The sequence below is a fragment of the Anomaloglossus baeobatrachus genome, chromosome 1 (genome assembly GCF_048569485.1).
Source record: "Anomaloglossus baeobatrachus isolate aAnoBae1 chromosome 1, aAnoBae1.hap1, whole genome shotgun sequence".
NCBI classification, from domain to species: Eukaryota; Metazoa; Chordata; class Amphibia; order Anura; family Aromobatidae; genus Anomaloglossus; species Anomaloglossus baeobatrachus.
Genome location: NC_134353.1, coordinates 197,431,032 through 197,455,329, shown reverse-complemented (window position 1 = coordinate 197,455,329; position 24,298 = coordinate 197,431,032). Strand labels below are relative to the sequence as shown.

General features: G+C 42.0%; 1 protein-coding gene across 1 annotated transcript in view; it reads right to left on the bottom strand.

Annotated features, from left to right (window-relative positions):
* Positions 1-1,874: 1,874 nt before the first annotated feature.
* MAP9 (microtubule associated protein 9) overlaps positions 1,875-24,298 on the bottom strand; it is a 238,614-nt gene continuing 216,190 nt past the window's right edge. Inside the window, exons 13-14 of the mRNA XM_075347644.1 lie at positions 19,999-20,131; positions 1,875-5,547 (exon numbers count right to left, since the gene is read on the bottom strand). Of these exons, the coding sequence (XP_075203759.1) occupies positions 5,428-5,547; positions 19,999-20,131 (253 nt within the window). The 3' untranslated portion in view covers positions 1,875-5,427. The remainder of the gene's footprint in view (positions 5,548-19,998; positions 20,132-24,298) is intronic.

Below are 24,298 nucleotides of genomic sequence, written 5' to 3'. Positions count from 1 at the left end.
GAAGAGTTTTACCATTTGGGAACTCATATATATTGTACTGTGCAAGCACCACTATAGGGCTTTCCATCCCATCCCTATATCAGGGTCAGGGAGAGCCGACGTGGAACGGGGGCGCCCGGTAACTTATGGTGTCATACCCTCCGTTGTTAGGTAGGGATACACTACCCTTATAGGGCTATATTAGTTTCCCTTCCCTTTCCTAAAGTGAGTGTGTATATAAAATTCCTTGGTTATTTACAAGGATATCGTGATCCATTCTCATTTATGTTTGTGTGTCTGTTTGTGGGTACATTTTAATGAATATTAATAAAAATTGCACATTTTAAAATAGGGTTGAGATTACATGCTAAATTTTCACCCAAATCTGTGCATTCATAAAAGCAGCATGTCAATTACTTGTGCGCTATGGCTGCAGCTCCCACTGTGTCTATGGTGGGGGCAGCATCCCGAGCGCATGAAAATGGCTTTTTTCTACAAAAAAACTGCATCCATTACACAGTGTTTCTGCAGAGATTTGAAGCGCACATGTGCTGTGAAATCGGTGCAGAATATTCAGCAGTTACGTGTGCATGAGCCCTTAATCAGACGCCTCTGACTATAACATGCCCCCTTATCAAGACAGGTGTGAATAAGGCAGGTCTTGATGAATTGGGGCCATGGTATTAATATTGTGAGGGAATTCCTTGTGGAAATACTGTATATTTGTATTTAACAAAACATTATAACCTATTAAAAATATGATTTTTGTTAAAGGGGTTGTCTAGGATCTAACAATTAATGACCTATAATAGAGTAGGTCCAAGTATCTTCACCAGTCATCTGAAAACTACCCTGGCAGCAGCTGAAACTGAAGGATGGAAGGTTGTCTAGGACCAACAATTGATGACCTATCAATAGGGTAAGTTATCAATATGAGACTGGAGGGGTGCAACTCCAAGTATCTTCACTGATCATCTGAAAACTACTCTGGCAGCAGCTGAAACTAAGCAATGGAAGGAGCTGAACATATAAGATCTGTCCATTGCTTAATGGCCATTCGAAATACTGGGAGATAAAGTGCAGTACTTGGCAGCGACTAAGCAATGTATGGGGGCTGCTGAGTTCCTTTCCGTCCATCAATTAGTTCTGCCTGCTGCCAGAGAAGATAATAGCTGATCAGTGGGGGTGCTGGATAGATCCCGACCCATCTCATATTGATATATGTTATGGATAGCAGTTTAGGCTGGTTTCAGACGTCCGTGTTTCAGGTACGTGTGACATTCGTTTTTAAACACGGATGCCACACATACCCATGTTATTTTTTAGAGTTACTCATATGGCGGTGTTTTCACACGGACCGTGTGACCCCATGTGCAGGGAAATGGTAAAAAGACAGCAAAGACGCAGGTCTGCTGTGGTTAAACACCGAAGAATAATAACTGAGTGTGAATGCAGCCTAAATGTAAAATAGGCAAATTTGTAACTTTTAATGTTCCATTGCCATAAGATGACACTTTGTCAAGGGTGTCACTTTGGGAAATAAACACATTTCTAAGCACTTATATTATGTTGCTGGATTTCCAAAAAGCATCTGGAAGGTTGCAAAGCACCTTGTAATGATTTAATGCAACTACTGCAGCTATTTCTCAAAAACACCATAAATAAATGTTTTCGGGCACGTTTCTTCAGTGATGTAAAATGGTAAACCATGGCAGCATGACACGTTGTCCAGTATTGGGCTGTACTCCCACCATGTTTTCTGATGGTACCAGTAGTTGGTAGTCACACATGTCCTCCACTATGTGTGCGTGAATGAATGTGTGCATATCTCAAGATACATGTGCTAAAAATACAAATGCTAAAGATGGAGATAATCAAAATTATTCAACCCCCTTTGCAAAGTAGCTTTATTAGCAACATGAACAAAGTTTTCCCTGTTTGCAATAAACCAATCAAACGAGTAATATCAATACCACAATACACCTACTATAACAAGTGGTATTTCCAAATTCTACAAAAAATGCCACTTTACTGCTGCAGTCTCAGAATTACTCAACGCCCTTTAGGTGTCTTTAGTACATCTTTGGCTGATATGAACTGCAGCATGAATGATGCATAAAAAGACAGCTTTTGGCAGCGTTCCTGAGGAATCTTAGCTCATAACTCATGGGCAATGGCCTCCAATCCACAAAAATACTTGGGTTGTCAAAGAATGGTCCCAAAAGTTTAAAATAGACCCTTGCCTTGTAGAAACAAGGAATAGGCTACAAAAAGAAAGCAAAAGCATTAACTGTTCCCTAAAAGTGCAGTTGGAAGTACAGTCTGCAAGTTTAAAGCTAAATGGGTTGTCTAGGCTTATGGCTTAAGTCTCCAGTCACACTATGTAACTGCAGACTTGTGAATCCTTATAGTGCGCTCTGTCAGGATTCTCCGATGTCGGCAGCAATAGCGATCAGTCATGTCATCACAAGTATGAGATTTGCATATTTATGGCCAAATTCCAACAAGAGGTGTTCGATATTGCTCAATTCCCTTGAATTGAGTGGAGGCTACACTGGCCTAGTCGGCATATGCCCGAATGTATGCAAATCGCATGCATAGAGTGACTGCAGACTTTAACCCTAAGCCTGGACAAACCCTTTAAACGAATAATGGCTACACAAACTGGAAGTAGTAGAAAGAAGAAGCCATCTTCGACTGACAACAGATGGTCAAAAACCCTTGAGTGACAGCAAAAGACCACCAAAAAAATGTGGAGGCAGCAGCACTAAGGATTCAGTTTGCACAGTAAGGCCTCGGTTCCACTTGTGCTTAGCTTCCGATGCAAGAGCATTGGAAGTGATATGATAATGACCCTCTGCTGTGAGCGTCAAGCGAGGGTCATGCGACTGTGATCAGATCTTGTGATCGTATCATAGCTGCAGAGAAGAGGGAGCACTTTCTCCCCATCTCCTCCGCGGCCTGTCTCTGTGTATATTGCACTACACTCGGATGACATGTGATGATGTTTCACACTCTCCCTTAGACTTTTGTGGGGGTACATGAGCCGAGACTCGCTGTCAAACGCAGCATGCTGCAATTCATTTCTCATGCTAATATGACATGAGAAATCAATTGCAGAAATCTAGTTTTGCACTAGAGTGAGAGCAATCCGATGTTTTATCAGATTGCACTTCTCCGTGCACAACACAAGTGGAACCGAGCCCTAAGGCGCATACTAAATGCCGAAGGTCTCCATGACTGAAAACCAAGATTGACACTTCTACTGACCCAGAAGCACTAAAAAGTCGGCTCCAATATTCTCAAAACCTCATTCACACATCAGTATTTTTGATCAGTATTTGTATGCCAAAAACAGAAATGTTTCTAAAACACAGAACAGGAGCCAATCTTTCAATTATAATTTTATCTGTAAGTTACATTTCTGACTTTGGTATACAAATGTAGTGCCCCTGAGACTGGGTGCTACAGGGTATTGTATTTTTATGTATTTTTTATATATTTTATAATATCTGTCCACCCTGAGCAAGCAGAGGTTAAAGGCTGGTAAGTTTGTTTCCTGCTTCATGCAGCCTCACACACACAGTCAGAGGGAACATTCCTTCGGTGGGGGCACGTGAAGGAGGGAGTTACAAACAGACAGTTTAGTTTCAGTTTACCTCAGAACACTGGGAGACCAGAGAGAGAGTGGACGCTGTGACCAGCTCCCTGAGAGCTATCTCTCTCAGGGAGGCAGAGCAGAGGAGCCACCAGGTCCAGATCGGTTATACACCCTTTCCTTACCTGGGACCGGGCGAGTGGATGGCTGAGGACCCCCTAATCTGAGAGAGATGCCACTTAGGAGGCTCCAGGTCCATTAGCCGGCAGAGACTTTGAATGGGAGAGGTGGCTAGCCGGAAAGGAGTTGAGAACCAGGGACTGGTAGTTGTGTGGCATGGAGAAGAGGGTTACAGAGGGGAAGATGTCGTTGCCCCCTTGGAACCAGCACAGCTTCGAGTTGCAGAGTAGTGGGTTCCAAGAGCTCCAGAGACCAGGAGGGGACCACCACACGAGCGCACAAGAAGTTGAAAGACTACAGGCTGCTCTACCAGACTTTGACCTCTGTCTTGCCTGGGAACGACCGGAGTCATTGCAGTAAAGAAAAAACTGTGAGTAAACAAAATCTTAAATCCGCAACCCAGTGACTCTGACTCTGTTTGTCGTCGCCTTGTGATCTGGCAGTTCCCCCTCCCCCCTCCCGGGGGCCGCTCCACCTGTGGAGGGTGATATCATCCCAGCTGCACGCCAACATCTCCCCCAGCGAGGTACCCTGCAGCGGTGGCCTAGTCGACATCATCCGTTCCACTCCTGGAGGAGGAAAGGTCGAAGGAAGGGACTGCAGCGGAGGAGGCCGGGACCCCAGTCACCACCGTAACCGGTGACTACCTCTGCAGGAACAATCTTTGCTAGCCTCCCTTTACTGTGCACCACGGGGCCACGGAACTGGGTCAGGCCACGACTTCTACAAACCACTGGCCCGGCGATGGGTATACATACAAGGTACGGACTGAAGCTCCTATCTTGAGCTCCGTGGGATGTCACACAAACACTGATGCAAAAATGATATGTGAATGAGGCATAAACCACAGAAGTTTTGGGATTCGGTTCAGTGGATTTATCAAACAAAATTGGAACTTTTGAGGCTTATGGATCAGCAATACATCTAGCAGATAAAGAATAAAGCATACACTGAAAAGAACTTCCTATAGCGAAGCATGGCAGTGGCTTGATGATGCTCTGTGCATGTTTTGCTTCCTCTAAGACAGGAAACCTATGTGTGGAGAGCAAGACGGACTGAACTGTTAGGAAATCTTAGGCAAAAACATCATGCGTTCTGTGAGTAAGCTGAAGCTAGGGCGTCAAGGGATGTTCCAACAGGACATTGATCCCAGCTATACCCCAGAGAGCCCCCAAAGCTTGAATTCAGAGGATGTCCTGTAGGATTGTAGAATGGCTATCAGTCATCTGATTTGAACACTATAGTAACACTTTGGTGAGATTTAGAGATGGAAATTGCAGCACTAAGGCACATGAATATGAGTGAAATGGAAGCCATTGTCCATGAGGAATGGGCTAAAATTCCTCAAAAATGCTGCCTGAAGTAGTCAAAGCAATAGCACCCCCTTCAGTTAGTCCAACTACTGCAGCTAGGTGAATAACCTATCAACCTCGTCACACCGCAATAACATTGATCTTCTGTAGATACGGTAAATCAATACATCATTTTTACAATCAGATATGTATTTCTTCAAAATAATTTTCTAGAGAACATTTCTGAAATACTAAATTTAACTTATTTATATAATAATACCTTATAAATAAATGTTGCAAGCTATTATAAAAAAAATACACAAATCTGTTGGAAGAGGATGAGAAATATTTATATCAGGTTGTAGAAAAGGGCGACAATCATCTCCCCGATGGGATCGTTTTTCCTGGTGGACTCCATGGAGGAGGGGGTTCTTCATCTAATATAACCTGGAATTTCTTCTGCTTCTTTTCAATCTTCTCTTTTCTTTCTTTATTCTCCTGTAAATGAAAGGATACACTGGGGTATAACAACAGAATATCTACAGATTGGTTCATGGTTCTCTGGATATATGTGAGGGAATAAAGCAATAAAACTGTACCCTCTACCATCCCTTCATCCACATTCTCTACCTTCTCTTGGTTTAGCTTGATAAATATCTGTCTCTTTCAACCATAGTAACTTTAATTATTTTATTTTACCCTTCACAGCATAGGATGTCCGTATTGTAATATAGTCAGTACCTGCCTCTAACCACTGTGCTCGGAGCTCGACCTGATCCCTGCTATTTAACCATTTACAAAGATCCTACGAACGTTCAGGAGTAATATCAAGATTAATAAAAAAAAGTCTTTATTTGAACAAATATTAACAAAATAAATAAAAAAAGATGTCCGCGAAAGCCTCCAAAGACATACAAAAGAATAAGCACAGCTGCAGCAGATGACTTCACAAAAATGACACACGCCACCAATATGTGCAACAATATCAAGACTAGAGAAAGTCAATTGCTGATGTGAATAAAACAAATAAGATCTTCATGAATGTACAAATTCCTACAGGATCAGACAGTTAAAGGGAACCTGTCAGGTGCAATATGCACCCAGAGCCACAAGCAGATCTGGGTGCATACTGCTAATCCCTGCCTAAGGCTATGTTCGCACGTTGCGTTTTTTCCTGCGTTTCTGCAGCGTTTTTAGCAGCAGCGTTTTTGCGCTAAAACGCATGCGTTTTTGTTTTCCAGCAAAGTCTATGGGAAAAGCAGAAATCCTGTCTGCACTTTGCTTTTTTTTCTGCAGCGTTTAATTTGCATATTTTGGGTCAAAAACCATGCTGAAAAAGAAGCAGCATGTCAGTTGTTTTTGCCATTTCTGCAGCGTTTCCTTAACATTGGAGTCAATGAGAAATGGCAAAATGCAACCAAAAGCACAATTCCTGCGTTTTTCATGCTTTTTACCTGCTTTTCCACTGCGTTTTTGGCTCCAAAAACGCATGCTTTTCTGGCCAAAAATTAATGGGTTCTAATGTTCCTTTACACACACACAATAACCGAAATTTAAATGTAAAAAAATAATAAACTTTACCTATTTTTCTGTTAAAATATGCATAACCACTATTTTTTCATTAAAATTGATAAATTTCCATATAGTTTTATTTCAAGTTAATTTTATACTTTTTTTCTCTTTTTTCATTCTTTTTGACTATTCCAACTTTATTTCTCAGTGTCTTGATCTACAAAACGCATCTGCAGAAACGCAGGTGAAAACGCAGGTAAAAAGCGCTGAAAACGCACTAAAAACGCGGTAAATACGCATGCGTTTTTAGCGCTAAAAAATGGTCAAAAGCCATTTGGTCAAAAACCAAGGGAAGGAAAACGTGCAGAATAAACTGCAGGTACTCCGACGCAACGTGCGCACATAGCCTAACTGTCCCAGCGTCTAGCACCATACATAAAGAGATCATTAGAAAAGTATTTCAAAAGATCTTTCATTATATGCTAATCAGGCCAGCGACGAGTCGCAAGGGTGTTAGAGGCATGGTAGCACTCACCTTTGCTGCCACCGCGCCCTATGCTGGATTTTGGCTTAGTGCGCATGATCCTTGGACTTTCGGTCATGCGCACTATGAAGCTGAATAGATAAGCGTCCTGCCTTCAAACTTGTGTGGTGCACATGACCGGAAGTTCCGGGGACTTCTAATCATGCGCACTGACCCTATGCCCAGCATTGCAATTGACACAGGTATGCATGTCACTGGCGATGAAGACGCTGGGCAGTGAGCATTGAATATCATGTTAGCACGCCCCTGTGGGCGTGCTAACATGCTAAAAGGGTGGAATGAGCGCAGGAACTAACACCCTTGCGACTAGTTCCTGTGCTTATTAGCATATCATAAAGGATCTTTAGGCTATGTGCACACGGTGCGTTTTTCGTGGCGTTTTTGCGCATTTTTCGGGTGCGTTTTTGGCCTCAAAACTGCATCTCTTTGCTTCCCCAGCAAAGTCTATGAGTTTTCATTTTTGCTGTCCGCACACAACTTTTCTTTTAAGCTGCGTTTTTTAGCTTAAAAAAAAAAAATGGACGTGTCAATTCTTTCCTGCGTTTTTCTCCGTTTTCCCCCCATGCAATGCATTGGAAAAACGCAGAAAAACACAGAGATCAAAAACGCAGCAAAACGCAGCAAAAAACACACCAAATCGCAGTAAAAACGTATTACTTTTTTGCCGCGTTTTTCTTTGCCACGGGTGCGTTTTTGTGCGTTTTTAGCGGCCAAAAACGCACAAAAACGCGTCATAAAAATGCAGCGTGTGCACATAGCCTAAGAAATACTTTTTCTATAGATCTTTTTATCTATGCTACTGTATACAGGGACTGTTAGGCAGGGATTAGCAATATGCACCGAGAACTGCTCGTGGTTCTGGGTGCATATTGCATCTGACAGGTTCCCTTTAATATATCATACAGATGAATTGTGGGAAAACAGACCTTTGCAACAATAATGAATGCCATAAACTGTATGTGAGCGTACAGGCAGAGGAATCTATATGTTATACTACCCAGACCTATACAAAAAGAACATGAAGTCAAGATAGTGGTATGTAATGTAAATCAAGACAGCCAAGGGTTAAAGGGGATTTATCACCAGGTTTTTGCCACCTAATCTGAGAGCAGCATAATGTAGGGGTAGAGATCCTGATTCCAGGGTTGTGTCACTTACTGGGCTGCTTAGTGTACTTTGGATAAAATCACTGTTTAATCAGCAGTAGATTATCATTAGAGGACTACTTGGTGTGCTGCCAGGTAGTCCAGCATATTCATGAGCTCTGTAGAACTGCGAGATCTGCAGCAGAGAAAACACTGATTTTATCTAAATGACTGCAAACAGCTCAGTAAGTGACACATCACTGGAATCAGGGTCTCTCTCTCTACATTATGCTGCTCTCAGATGGGGGAACAAAACCTGGTGACACAGTCCCCTTAGGCTATGTTCGCACGTTGCGTTTTTTCCCGCGTTTCTGCAGCGTTTTTAGCTGCAGCGTTTTTGTGCCAAATCGCATGCGTTTTTGTTTTCCAGCAAAGTCTATGGGAAAAGCAGAAATCCTGTCTGCACTTTGCTTTTTTTTCTGCAGCGTTTAATTTGCATATTTGTGGTCAAAAACCATGCTGAAAAAGAAGCAGCATGTCAGTTGTTTTTGCCATTTCTGCAGCGTTTCCTTAACATTGGAGTCAATGAGAAATGGCAAAACGCAACCAAAATCACAATTCCTGCGTTTTTCATGCTTTTTACCTGCTTTTCCACTGCGTTTTTGGCTCCAAAAACGCATGCTTTTCTGGACAAAATTTAATGGGTTCTAATGTTCCTTTACACACACACAATAACCGAAAATTTAAATGTAAAAAAATTAGAAACTTCACCTATTTTTCTGATAAAATGTGCATAACCACTATTTTCCCATTAAATATGATAATTTCCCATATAGTTTTATTAAAAGTTAATTTTATACTTTTTTTCTCTTTTTTCATTCTTTTTGACTAATTCAACTTTATTTCTCAGTGTCTTGATCTCAAAAACGCATCTGCAGAAACGCAGGTGAAAACGCAGGTAAAAAGCGCTAAAAACGCACTAAAAACGCGGTAAAAACGCATGCGTTTTTAGCGCTAAAAAATGGTCAAAAGCCATTTGGTCAAAAACCAAGGGAAGGAAAACGTGCAGAATAAACTGCAGGTACTCCGACGCAACGTGCGCACATAGCCTTAAAGCACAACCAGGCTGAGAATTTCTACAGTGAAAGAACCTATTAAATCAACAGAACAGCCCCTTTATGTTCATACCTTTAGTTTATCATGCCTGATCCTGATGTCAGGTTCTCTTTAATACAAGGTAGACTTTAGACAGTAATTGTAAAGTATACGGTCTTGTGCGCACGCTGCGCTGTTTGGTGCATGTTTCTGCCACAAGGTGCAGTTTTTGGTGCAGAAACCTTTGGTAAACAGTTAACTAATCAGAGAAGGAAATCGCAAATAGGTGGCTGTCTACAACAAATAGCCATAGTCAGATACTGACATTATTGTAAGCCAAGATAGTATGGGTGTAATACTCATATGGTAAATTGATGTGCAATAGATAATCCCTGACAATACTCGGTATTCTGCAGTTACACCATGGAGAATCCGATTACCAGTTGTCATTCTCTTACCATAAATCACTTTTGTTACCATTAGAAAGTGATACTTGGAGAAACCATACAATTCAGTGTTCTGATAGATTACCTTGTGTATCAGCAAAAGGAAGGTACAACACATACAGTGCCTTGCAAAAGTATTCATCCCTTTTTACCAAATTTGTACATTAAAACCTGTGTTTAATTATGTGTTTAATTATGTTTGTATTCCCTTTTGTGTGTGATGCATCAACATTAAATAGTCTAAACTGGGGAAGTGAAGTGAGAAAAATATAGGCAAACATATAATTTATGGGATAAAATAAATTAAAATTGCCATGTTCATAGGTATTCACCCTCTTTGCTATGAAGCCCCTGAACATTTCTGGTGCAAACAATTATCTTCATAAGTCACAGGCGTAGACCCCCTTGACACGTCAGTGATTCCGGTACATATGACGCCATTTTCATACGTACCGGAAACATGGACATACGCAGACCCATCAAAATCAATGGGTCTGCACACACATCAGTGATTTCACAAGGGCCGCGTGTCCGTGTGTTCTCCACAGAGACAAGTCCGCTTTTCTCCGGCACTATTGATGTCACACAGAACACACACTGATGTGATCCATGTGACACATACCGGAGAAAACATATGACTTTGAAATAAAATGATGCTCTATACTCCCCTGTCTCCAGCGCTGCTGTCATTGGTGCTACTGTCACTTGCTTCTGGGTTCTGGTCATTATGCTCATTGCATATTCACTGCACTGCGGACTCAGAAGCAACTGCAGTGCCGGAGACAGCAGCACCATGTATAGAAATTCGTGCTGTCCATGTGCTATCTGGACATCATACAAATAGCACAGGGAGAGCACACGTGTGACAAAATCATGGCCCACGGATGGGCCATACACACCTTCAACACGGCCATGCAAAACACAAACGTTTTCCAAGGACGTTTAGAGGGGGCCTTAGTGAAAGGAAACCCACTTGTGTGCAATGTAAAGGATGCTTTACACGCTGCGACATCGCTAGCGATAGCTAGCGATGTCGTGCGCGATAGCATTTGCTCCCGTCGTTCGTGCGACATTTGGTGATTGCTGCCGTAGCGAACATTATCGCTACGGCAGCGTCACACGCACATACCTTTTCAGCGACGTCGCTGTGACCGCCGAACAATCCCTCCTTCAAGGGGGAGGTGCGTTCGGCGTCATAGCGACATCACTGTGGCGTCACTAAGCGGCCGCCCAATAGCAGAGGAGGGGCGGAGATGATCAGCCGGAACATGCCGCCCACCTCCTTCCTTCCTCATTGCCGGTGGACGCAGGTAAGGAGATGTTCGTTGTTCCTGCGGCGTCACACATAGCGATGTGTGATGCCGCAGGAATGATGAACAACCAGCGGCATGCACCACCAACGATATTATGAAAAGGAGCGACGTGTTAACGATCAACGATTTTTGACGTTTTTGCGCTCGTTGATCATCGCTCCTTGGTGTCACAGGCTGCAATGTTGCTAACAACGCCAGATGTGCGTCACTAACGACGTGACCCCGACGATATATCGTTAGCGATGTCGCAGCGTGTAAAGCACCCTTAAGTGTCCTGTGGTCTGACAATATACAAACACCTTTTCTGAAAGGCCACAGAGGCTGCAGCAACATTAACCCCTTCATCTATTTTCTGTTTTCGTTTTTTCCTCCAATTACTTCTTTATTTTTCAGCCAATATTACCATATGAGGGCTTGTTATTTGCAGGACGAGTTGAACTTTTGAAGGACACCATTAATTCTGCTACATATTGTACTGGAAAATGGGGGGAAAAATTCCATGTGTGGTGAATTTGCAAAAAAAGTGGAATTCACATTTGACGCCATTGTCCATAACGTTCTCATTTTTCGGAATCTGGGGCTGGGTAATGGCTTATTTTTTGCATCCAGAGCTTACGTTTTTAATTATACCATTTTGGTGTAGATGGAATGTTTTGATTGCCTATTATTGTATTTTATTGCAATGTTGTGGCAAAAAACCCCTGTAATTCTGGGGTTTTGATTTTTTGTCTCGTGACTCCCTTTAACGATCAGTTTAATTTATTTTATATTTTGATAGATTGGGTATTTCTGATTACGGAGATACCAAATGCGTGTATTTTATTATTATTATTATTATTGTTTTATTTTCAAAGACGCAAAAGTTGGGTGATTTGAACTTTTATGTTTTTTTTTTATTTTTTTCAAACTTTTTCTTGTTTTTACTAGTTCCCTGATTGCTTGTACTGTAAAGAGCAGGGCATCAGTACTTGTCTGTAGAGTACAAATACTGTCCTCCTATAAATTCCGGCACCCAGTCAGCATTCACAAAAAGTACCTCATGACAGACATGGGGGTCATCAGTTCACCCCTCTGTCATGACAACCCATAGCCAACGGGCGCAGCGAATGGTGCACTCACTGCTGGCGCACATTACCTGCCACTGTCAGAGATTCACCTGTGCCTGTTAGAGACACGTCGGCTGATCAGATCAGTCAACATGTGCAGGGACAGATTCAGGCTCAATCAAGCAAGGAGGGCATTAATCAGAGGCAGCACAGAAACCAAAGATAACCCTGAAGGCACTGCAGAGTTCTCAAGCAGAGGCTGGAATATCTGTTCATACGACAAAAATAAACTGTACACTCTATAGAGCTGGCCTTTATAGAAGAATGGCCAGAAAAAAAGAATTTAATTACAACCAAAAATTGGAAGGCTTGTTTCGATTTTGCCAAAAGACATGTGGAAGACTCGCCAAATGTATAGAGGAAGGTGCTGTGGCCAGATCAGCCTATTGAACTTTTTGGACACGAAGATAAACGCTATGTCGGCACCAAATCAACACAGCTCATCACACCAAGAACACCATCCCCTCAGTGAAACATGGTGGTGGCAGCATCATGCTGTGGGGATGTTTTTTGGCAGCAGGGGCATGGAAAATGGTCTGAATTGAGGGAAAGATGGTGCAAAATACAGGGATATTCTTGAGCAAAACCTGTTTCTGTCTGTCAGTGATTTGAGAGTGGGACGGAGGTTCACCTTCCAACAAGACAATGACCCATAGCACATGCCAATGGTTTAACCCTTTAACGACGCGGGCTGTAACATTATGTCCTAAGCCATATAGTTGTAATCACCAGAAGCTACTGCGGGCAGCTGGCGTTGATTCCTGCACATGTCAGCTGATTTGAGCAGTTGACATATGTGCCTTACAAGCATGGGTGGATCCGCAATCCACTCGCACCTGTTACCAAATTAAATTGCACTGTCAAAATAAGACAGAGCGATTTAAATGCCCGCTGTGGTAAATCTTACTTGGTTCCATTGGCGGTGCCGTGATCCCCGTGAGCTGATGGTTGACATGGTAGCAAAGGGTCATGTGATGACTCCTGTAGCTCACATGACTCACTTCCTGTTTCACCCAGCTGAGTTCTGTCTGTAACAAGAGGTATGTATTTTTGGTGATCACAGCTTTGTAGGTGTGATCAACAGATATGAATGAGCGATCAGACTGCAGATCCTTATAGTCCGCTAGGGGGCTAGTAAATATTTAAAAAAAGTCAAAAAAGAAAAAGTTTTACAAAATGAAAAAAAATAATAAAAAAAACCCACAAAAGTTCAAATCACCCCCCTTTCCCCCCATTGAAAATTAAAGGGCTAAAAAAATAAAAAATATACACACATTAGGTATTGCCACATTCAGAAATGCCCGATCTATCAAAATATAAAGTCAATGAATCTGATTAGTAAACGGCATAGTGGCAAAAAAAAAATCCAAATGCCAAAATTACGTTTTTTGGACACCGCAAATTTTGCACAAAATAGCATCTGAGCAAAAATTGTACCATTAAAAACGTCAGCTTCAGACACAAAAAAAAGTTGTCACTGAGCCATAGATCCCAAAAAATGAAAATACTACGGGTCACGGAAAATGTCGCAAAAAGTGTGCCACTATTTTTGGACACACCTCTGAATTTTTTGTTAACCCCTTAGATAAAAGTAAACCTATACATGTTTGGTGTCTACGAACTCATACCAACCTGAGGCATCACACCGACAAATCACTTTTACCATATATTGAACACGTTGAATAAAATATTTCAAAAACAATCATGCACTTCTTTTGCAATTTTTCCGCACTTGGAATTTTTTTGCCGTTTTCCAGTACACTATATGGTAAAACTAATGGTTTCATATAAAAGTACAACTTGTCCAACAAAAAAATAAAACCCTCATATGACAAGATTGACGGAAAAATAAAAAAGTTACGGCTTTCGAGAAAAAGGGAGGCAAAAAAAACCCCAAAAAACAAAAAAAATCGGCCAGGGGTAAAGGGGAAACGGCAATTTACTGGTGTGGTCCAGTAACAGCAAGGAGCTTAATATAATTTAGAATCTGTGGTCAGACTTGAAGATTGTTGTTCACCAGAGGAAACCATGTAACTTGAAGGAGCTGGAGCAGTTTTTTCTTGAGGAATGAGCAAAAATCCCAGTGGCAAGATCTGGAACGCTCACAGAGACTTATCCAAAGCGACTGCAGCTGTAATTGCCACAAGAAGGAGGCTATATAAAATGTTGACTTTAGGAAGGTGAGTAGTTGTGCCCACTAAAGTTTTCAGTTATTTTGTCCTATTTGTTTTTTGCTTCACAATAAAATGAAATCCAAATGTTCACAGTTGTAGGAATGTTCTTTACATGAATTAATGCAAACTCTCTAAAAAACAGTGAAATTCCAGGTTGTGAGGTAGCAAAACACAAAAAGTGGCAAGTAAGGGGTGGGGGTGTGTGGTGTCAATACCTTTGCAAGACACTATTTTTTCTCATGTGAATTTGAGAAGTTTGAGGATGGCTGTACTTTGCAGGCATGTGACCAATATCATAATACAGTCATATTTAATATTATACAGAAGGGTGGTCGTATACATTACACTTATGTCAGCCGAGCTCACTACCTAATATCAGTGGAAAAGGATCGACAATGAAGTTCAACATGTCTGATCATTTGCTCTAAGAGGATGTGTTTGGCTTTGCCTACCGTATTTTTCGCACTATAAGATGCACTTTTTTCCCTGAAATGTTGGGGGAAAATGGGGGGTGCGTCTTATAGTCTGAATGTAGGGCTTCGGGGAATGAGGGTGCTGCGGTGGAGCAGGTCATCAGCGGCACGAGCAGGCTGTAGCAGCCTGCCGTGACCACGTGGACCCGCTCATTTACTATGCACGCCCATCATCCCGCTCATCATCTCTCAGCGCTGAAGCCAGCGCTGACAGGTGGGTGGGGTGATGGGTGGGGAATGCGCGCATATTAAACAGCCAGCCCGCATGATCACCCCAGGCAACTACAGCCTGGAGTGATCATGTGCGGCTGTATTCACTGCCCTCCACGCATCATCATCAGCGCGGGGTGCAGTGAATCAGTACACTCACCGGCCACGATCCCTGCAGCACCGCGATGTCCTCCTGTCTGTGCCGGCGGCGGCTGTGTGTGGAGACGAGCGGTGCTGCAGGGATCGTGGCCGGCTCCACACTCCAGCGCTTTTGCTGACACAGACGGAGGAGGAGCGATGCTGCAGGGAGTGAGGTAAGGTGAGTATGAACGTTTATTTTTTTTTATGTGCCACAGGATGCGGGCCGTAAACCAGGATGGGGGGTATATAGCAGGATGAGGGCATATAGCAGGATGGGAGTATATTATGAGCAGGATGGGGGTATATAGCAGGATGGGGGTATATAGCAGGATGGGGGTATTTGAGCAGGATGGGGGTATATGAGCAGGATGGGGGTATATGAGCAGGATGGGGGTATATTATGAGCAGGATGGGGGTATATTATGAGCAGGATGGGGGTATATGAGCAGGATGAGGGTATATGAGCAGGATGGGGGTATATAGCAGGATGGGAGTATATGAGCAGGATGGGAGTATATGAGCAGGATGGGGTATATAGCAGGATGGAGGTATAAAGCAGGATGGGGCCATATGCCAGGATGGGTTATATAGCAGGATGGGGCCATATGCCAGGATGGTTTATATAGCAGGATGCGGCCATATGCCAGTATATAACAGGATGCGGCCATATGCCAGGATGACGGTATATAGCAAGATGGGGGCTATAACAGGATAAGGGACATATACTGTATATACAAGGCAGGAGGATCATTACCAGGCTGGGGTACCTTAGTAGAGAATTTGGGGACATTACCCCCATAACAGTGTCAACAGCAAATCCTCACCCCATAACAGTGTGTCATGACCACATTTTTTGCTAAAAATTTTATTTTCCTATTTTCCTCCTCTAAAACCAGGGTGCGTCTTATGATCTGGTGCGTCTTATAGTCCGAAAAATACGGTAATTTCCCTCTTGAAATTCAGAACACATGCACGCTCAGCCAAACTAAGAATACATGGGGGGAAGCAAGTGTTTTGAGAAAAAGCATTAGGCCAACTGTTATTAAAAGTACATGGCCAGCCTAGGTATTAGATTCTTTACAAAACTGTGAAAGAGAAAAGCATTACACAATAGGGACAAGGTCATGGCTCTATCAGACAGACTGAATGAATGTCAGTAAGAGCAGTGAGAAAGATTACAAATGAGCATAAAACATGAAAAACCATGTGGAACTGATAATCAATAAATGTTATTATTTTGGTTCTAAAATAATACTAAATGATTTTGTACTGTGTCTAGTATTGCAAACTGGCTCAGGGGTCAATGACTCCAGGGACCTATATGGTGGGAATGTATGGCCATTAAAAGTGCACCATAGTAATAAACCTTGTGCACTGGTTTACAGGCATTATGTTATATAGCCCCCTGTAATCCTACTCTACATGTTTCTAGGCTATATAAAACGTCTTATGAAGCATTTTTTCTTATTGTCACTAGGAGAACCATCATGAAGCTACGGAGGAGTAGACGCTCTCCTACGATCAAAGCTGGTTCATTTGTAGAGATTAGAACAATTAGTGGTTGTATCCAAGAGAGCAATAGATTAATACACCTCTTTAGGGACTGGATCATTTATGTGGCCTCTGCATTATAGATTATATGTATGTAAGTCTTCTTTTCCACTCTGTTTTTGCATCTTTTTTTAGTCTTCTCTTTTTTTCTTGTTCCCTGTCCTTAGATTATGCTTCTAATATTTCAGTCAGTTGAATTATATCTGTTCAGAGTCTGTTTATCTGTCGTGACACATGATATTGTACGATTGTGTGCAACATTATTCACACCCCTTAAAATTGAATCCCAAGCAACCCCTTTAGTATTATTTCCCCATAGGCCTGCAGACACCTATACTCAACCTCTCCAGGTCGAATGCTGCCTCTCCACCGCTGCTCCAGTTGTTGTTTACAGGCTGCAGAGGTGACCTCATGCTACAGCTCACGTGACTACTGCAGTCATTCAGTGGGTGTGCAGCCTGTGCCATCTACATCGGCAACAATGCTGTACCCAGTGATTGGCTGCAGTGGTCACGTGCTGAACGAAAGCACTGGACTGGGGGGAGGCAAGTATAGCTGTTTGTTGTCATTTACTGTGTTTCCCCGAAATAAGACTGGGTCTTATGTTTTGTTGCTCTGAAAGATGAGCCAGGGTTTATTTTCAGGTGATATCTTATTTTTTTTCATGACCAACAATCCATAATTATTCTTCAAAAAAAAAATCAACATTACATACACAGGATGGAACACAGGCAATACTGGAGGGAGCAAGGACATGGTCACAGACTCGAACAGGGAGCGGGGTAGCACGGAAGATCTGACAATTAGTATGGGCAGACTGGCTACAGGGACACGATGAATAGGCACCTCCCATTGGGGAGAGGAGCCTTAAGTACCCACAGTCAAAGGAAGAACCTCCGGGTTGGTTGAGTAGGTGAGGGAGCATGGCAGCTCCCTAGTGCGCATGCGTGGACCTCGGAGCATGGCAAAGACAGAGCTGTTTGAGTAGACCATATCCATCTCAACCTGAAGCTCCTGCATAGATACACTGTGGCCAATATAAAAATTATGCAAACATTCAAAGAACTTCAAGATAAGATGGAGTCATCTAATGTAATGTTTTCGACCTGCAACATAAGCTGCATAATAAAACAGGACTCAATGGGCAAAGACCCTACTGCTTAAAACAAACCTGTTTTCTGATTCCAGCTGCTCAAACCACAGGCAACATGAATCAGAGCGCGGCTGCACGATTGCAACTAGGAAAATTTATATGAAAATCTTGAACTAAAAATATACTTTAATATTTTGCTCCCAGGACCAATCCAGATGATTCACAGGTTTCTTGTTATGGGAGAGACCTGTCAATCACTTTCAGCAGCACCGGGAAAAGCCCGCCAAAGCCAGCACCAGACGATTCTTGTATTGTTCCTGGCCAGATCTATAAAAGTATATTTCCTCTAAGACAATAGAGCATTTGAGAGAGAAATATACCTGTCTGCAATAATGCTGTTGGGCTCTGGGTCATGCTGCCCATGGTTTGACATGAATGACGTGAAAGGTTCAATTAAAAGAAAAGCATATAAAAGAGCAAGGGCCCAAAAGGAAAATGTTCTATGGACAGATGAAACCAAACAGAAGCATACCAACATTGAACTGATTGTATATATTATATGGTGACAGGTGAATATACAGCTCTGGCAAAAATTAAGAGACCAATGCAAAATTTTCAGTTTTTCTGATTTTTCTCTTAATATTTTCGAGTGAAATGTAAATTGTTCTTTTACTCTATAAACTACTGACAAGTCTCCGAATTTCCAAGCAATACATTTTGTATTTATTTTCTGAAAATGAGAAATGGTCAAAATAACAAAAAAAAAAATTGCTTTCAGACCTCAAATAATGCAAAGAAAACAAGTCCATAATCATTTAGAAACAATAACACCAATGTTTTAACTCAGGAACAGTTCAGAAATCAATATTTTGTGGAATAACCATGATTTTTAATCACAGCTTTCATGCGTCTTGGCATACTTTCAACCAGTCTTTCACGCTGCTTTTGGGTGACCTTATGCCACTCCTGGTGCAAAAATGTAAGCAGTTCTTCTTTGTTTGATGGCTTGTGACTATCCATCTTCCTCTTGATTACATTCCAGAGGTTTTCAATGGGGTTCAGGTCTGGAGATTGGGCTGGCCATGACAGGGTTTTGATGTGGTGGTCCTTCATCCACATATTGAATAACCTACCTGTGTGGCATGGCGCATTATCCTGCTGCAAAAAACAGTCCTGAGAGTTAGGAAACATTGCCTGAGTAGAAGGAAGCAACTGTTTTTCCAGGATAACCTTCTATGCGGCTTGATTCATGCGTCCTTTGCAAAGTTTAATCTGCCCGATTCCAGCCTTGCTAAAGCATCCCCAGATTATCACCGATCCTCCACCAAATTTCACAGTGGGTTCAAGGCAATGTGGCTTGAACGCCTCTACAGGTCTCCAACTAACCATTAGAAGACCAGGTGTTGGGCAAAGCTGAAAATTAGACTCATCAGAGAAGATTACCTTACTCCAGTCCTCTGTGGTCCAATCCTTATGATCTTTGGCAAACTTCAGCCTGACTCTCTGCTTCTCATTGATGAGAGGCTTTTTTCCAGCTTTACATGACTTGAGCCCTGCCTCTTGGAGCCTGTTACAAACTGTTCTTGGCGTGCTGAATGACATTCAAATAAGATGATGGTCATCCCGGTAGGTGGAGAGTCGCTTTTGCCCTCTCCTGGTCTGTACTCTGGTTGGAATTCAACTGACACTGGAATGGAATGGCTGTCAGACATGTAGAGAAGCTAATTTTTATAAGAATGTGCAGTGGACTCTTAATTTTTGCCAGGGATGTGTATGTGGATATACTAATAACATGTTGCAATGGTACATATTCCCTAAATTCTGAACCTTATTGTAATAGGTAACTGCCAATAGTGTTGCCCGCAACTATACAGCACCTTCTCTCATCTCCCTAATATACCTTTCGTGCTCAGATATTCCTATAGTTATTTTTTACCTATCTCATATTTCTTGGTTTTCATTTAGTACAATCATAACCACAAGATGGAATATGAAGATAGCAGAGACAAATGGAAAAATGAAAATAGCAAGAATAGATATGTCGAGTGTTATTTTTGCATTCATGGGGAATACAATTATCTAAGATAGACTTTAAAAAAAAGGAAATAGAATCGGACACAATGTGCAGAAAATTAAAGATACTGGATAACAGAAAGAAAGGCAAAGCTGGTCATGTACATCGTACATAATCTAGACAGCAACGTACCAGCCATTCTTCATATTTTTCCATAGCTTCTTTCTCCTTCTCCTCCCTTTCAGACTGCTGCGTCTTCAGTTTCTGTTTTTCATGTAGTTCTAGTTTTTTCTTTTCTTTCAATACTTGTACTTTTCGCTCATTCCTTCATTTTGGTAAAACAATAACACAACAGTTATTTCACATCATTGTAACTTGGTAGATGACAGTTAGTCAATGGAACACTAGTGAAACAGAAAACCTCCCTAAAATAGAAACCTGTACTATTAGGTATTATAAAATGACTACCTGTCCCCCCAAAATTCTCATAAAGTCCAAGTTACTATCAATAGTCACAGTTCTGCTGGAATTTCAGATCTCTAAGGCTGCTTTCACACTACGTTTTTTTAACATGCGTCATGAACTTCTTTTGCTGGAAATGTGGATCCTGTTTTTACAAAGAAAAACGCATGCAAACGCATGTGTTATTTTGCAGGATCCTGTCACTTGAAGTTTATGGGCGGGCATTGAAGTCATGTGATCGGGAGTGAGGGGAACTGAACGTGATAGACGGGGAGCCGGCATCTGACACCTGCGGATGCTGGTAATCAAGATAAACATCGGGTAACTAAGCGAAGTGCTTTGCTTGGATACCCGATATTTACCTTGGTTACGAGCGTCCGCAGCTGCTAGGAGCCGGGCTGCCTGCTCCCTGCACACGTAATAAAGGTAAACATCGGGTAACTAAGCAAGCGCTTTGCTTGGTTACCCGATATTTACCTTGGTTACGAGCGTCCGCCGCTCTCAGGCGGGGGAGAGAGAGAGGAGGGGGAGGGGGGTGAGGGAGGGGGAGAGAGGGAGGGGGAGAGAGAGACTGATCACGCCAGGCTGGTTTATGGGCATGCTCAGTAGAGCAAGCAGGATCCTGTCTATCAGCATGCTAGCGTTCACATGCGTTTGCATGCAGTATAGTCAGGATCCAGTGAAAAACAGTATTTGGACGCAGCTCAAAAACGCTACAAGTAGCGTTTTTGAAAAAAGTTAAAAAACTGCAAGTCGCTGGATCCTCACTATAACGCACGCAAACGCATGTGAACGCATGTTGACGCGAGTCCATTGCAAATGCATTGAAATGAAAACGCATTTGCATTGGATCTGTTTTTGCGTTAACAAAACGTTCATGACGCATGTTAAAAAAACGTAGTATGAAAGCAGCCTAATAAAATTACAAAAAGGCTATGTTCACATACAGAGTTTTTTTATGCTTTTTTAATGCAAAGTGAAAGCTGATTTTTACAGTACCAGCGAAAGCTATGAGGTTTCAGAAATATGCAAACACTTGTTTTTTCTCCTGACTGACGTTGAGAACTGCAGCGTTCTTATGATCTTCAGCACGTCAATTCTTTCAGCATTTTCACACATGAAAACAATGCAAAAAACACAGTTGCCTTTTTCCCAGCAATTTTGCAGCATTTTTTAAGTGTTTCTTGGTTAATAAAACTAACTTTATTAACCTCTTCATGACCTTACAATTTTCCTTTTTTATTTTTTCCTCCTCTTCTTCGAAGAGCCATAACATTTATTTTTCATACTGCATAGCCATGTGAGGGCTTGTTTTTTTTATTGGACGAGTTGTACTTTTGAATGACACCATTCATTTTATCATGTGATGAACTGGAAAACAATATGATTCCCCAGGTCAATACTAGTACCTAGGTACAAAACATGGGTTTTTTTAAGTGGTGAAAAAAAAAAAGAGGAAGTGTGTAAAAATTATTTTTAGTCTGTGTCGTAGTTTTCCGTGACACATAACGTTTTTTTTTCTAACTTCTTATTGTATTTAATAGTCCCCTTAGGGAACATGAAGCTGCGTTCATCCGATCGCTTGGGCCATACATAGCAGTACATCAGCACTGCCATGTATAGCTCAAATTATAATCCACTATGAACGCTGGCCATGGGGGAATTATAATGACAGGCACAAGGGTCATTAGTAGACTTCAGACTGTCACGACAACCCATCAGCACCTATGATGATGGGCAGGAGGAATAATGCCCCCCCCCCCCCCCCGCTGGCGTGTGTTAAATGTACCTTTCAGAGATCGACAGGAGGATTTTATTGGTTAAAGGGGTGGTTCAATGCACAGCATAGTAGCCAAATTGATGCAAAGCTCATAAAGAAGGCTTTTCTCAAATACCTTGGGTAGTAATTGTGCCTGTGAGCAGCGCAGTTGCAGTCCGTTCATCTCCATCACGTCACCCCCGGGCTCCATGACCTCTGAGAATCAGTTATGTCACATCAACTTCCAGTTGACCTGACATCACCGAGGTGGGACTCAGTCGCCCTGAGTGACTGGGCTGTGAGTAGAGATTCACCGCTCACAGCCGGTTTCGTCATGGGATATCATGTGGATTACGCTGGACCGGGGTGTTTGGTGGTTAATGAATTGGAGAAAGAGGATGTTTTTTGCATTTTATTTCAGTGTTTGTGTATATTTCTTTTCACTTACAGGATTAGTAGTGGGGGGGTCTCATAGACCTTACCCATTACTAATCTAGGGCTTAATGGCAGCAGTGACCTGTCATTAACCCCTTATATTACTCCAATTGCCACCGCAGCAGAGCAACCGGGTTGAGCAGGGTAAAGTGTCGGGATTGTCGCATCTAATGGATGTAACAATTCAGGGTGGCTGCAAGCTGGTATATTTAGGCTTTCAGCTTTGTCTTGGCTGTGTATTAAAATTTGAGAGGACTGCAAGCCATTTTTTTTAATTTATTTATTTAAATAATAAAAAAAAAAAAGCCTCTTATTTTGATACACAGATGATAAGAACACGGCTTGGGCTGCAGCCTGTAGCCGTCTGCTTTATCTGTATTGGGTATCACAATATGGACAGACCCTATGCCAATTTTTTCATTCATTTATTTATAAGTGCACTTATCATATCTTTATACAGGATGCAGTCAGGCCTGTTAATGTAGGCCTTGAAAACTAGGTTCTCCTATTCTGTGTGGTGCACTTATATAGTGCTGGGCAGTCCACCTAGTCTCATAGTATGGGTGTCATCAATAGGCTTTAAGCCAGACCCTGTGCACCTACATGTGTGAACGGCGTCCTTTACAAACCATTTGTGTGCAATTTTAATACTAAGTGATCACCCCCTCCATGGAGTGGCAGTGTGTGAGTGGTTGCTCCATCAGTGTTTTGCACCTGTTGCCTCCATCTTTATTAAAGGGTTTTGCTGTATCCTGAGAGTGCATTTGATTCTGTAGCCTGGGCAGGTAAACATTAAAGAAAAACAACAGAAATGCAATGAAAAAAATTAAAAATGGGTATTTTGAGAACAGCAAGAGAGAATGTTTTGGTTGCAGGAAAAAAAAAGGTAGAAAAAGTGCTGCATGTGAACATAGTGTAAGGCTAAGTGCCCACGGGACAATGTACCAGCGGAGATTTCTGCAGGTTTGTCCACAGGTTTACTGCAGCTGCTGCCCAGAATTCGCAGCTATCCATTGCTTCGGGATTTGAGCATTTTTGTTGCGGTAAACCTGTGGGACAAGTGCGGAAATACCTGCGGAATTCCCGTCGTGTATCTCCATAGTGGAGGAGCGGGAATTCCGCAGATATTGCCGCATGAATAATTGACATGCAGTTACGTGCAGCTGCGGGACATCCGCAGCATATTTCGCAGCCGCACATACCGCAGCATGGACACAGCACTCCCCAAATTGCACAGGATAACATGGGGAGTGTCTGTACTTGCTAAAACCTGCGGATTTATCTAGAAAATCTAGATAAATCTGCAGGTTGTCCGGGGCAAAATCCGCGGGTATGTTGTCCCGTGTGCATATAGCCTAATGGGCTTTGTTCACAAAATGTGTTTTTTCTTTTTTACCTGTAATTTTCTGAAATTGCTGTTTTTTTACAGCGTTTTAGAAAACTGCAACAAAAACAATGCATTTTTACCAATTCAAAAATGGCAGTGCTAACGCATCGTGTGAACATACCCATAAACAAGTTGCTGATCTTTTCTATTTGAAGATATCCTGATACCTTTAAATATTTTTTTTTAATTACTGATTAATATTTTTTCATTATATTTAGATTTATCTTCAATTGCAATACTGTACAGACTCAGCAGCATCACAGGACCTGTCATTTCTGAAATCAGTGAGCTTGACTCTCCATTTGGATATGTGAGGTCACCATGATACAGTTACAAACGAGCAGGGTCATACCATTTCACTGCATACACATAAGCTTTAGTACAAGTACTAATGAACAGGGTGAGAAGGATAATAACGGAATATAGCGTGGAATATGGTTTTATACTAT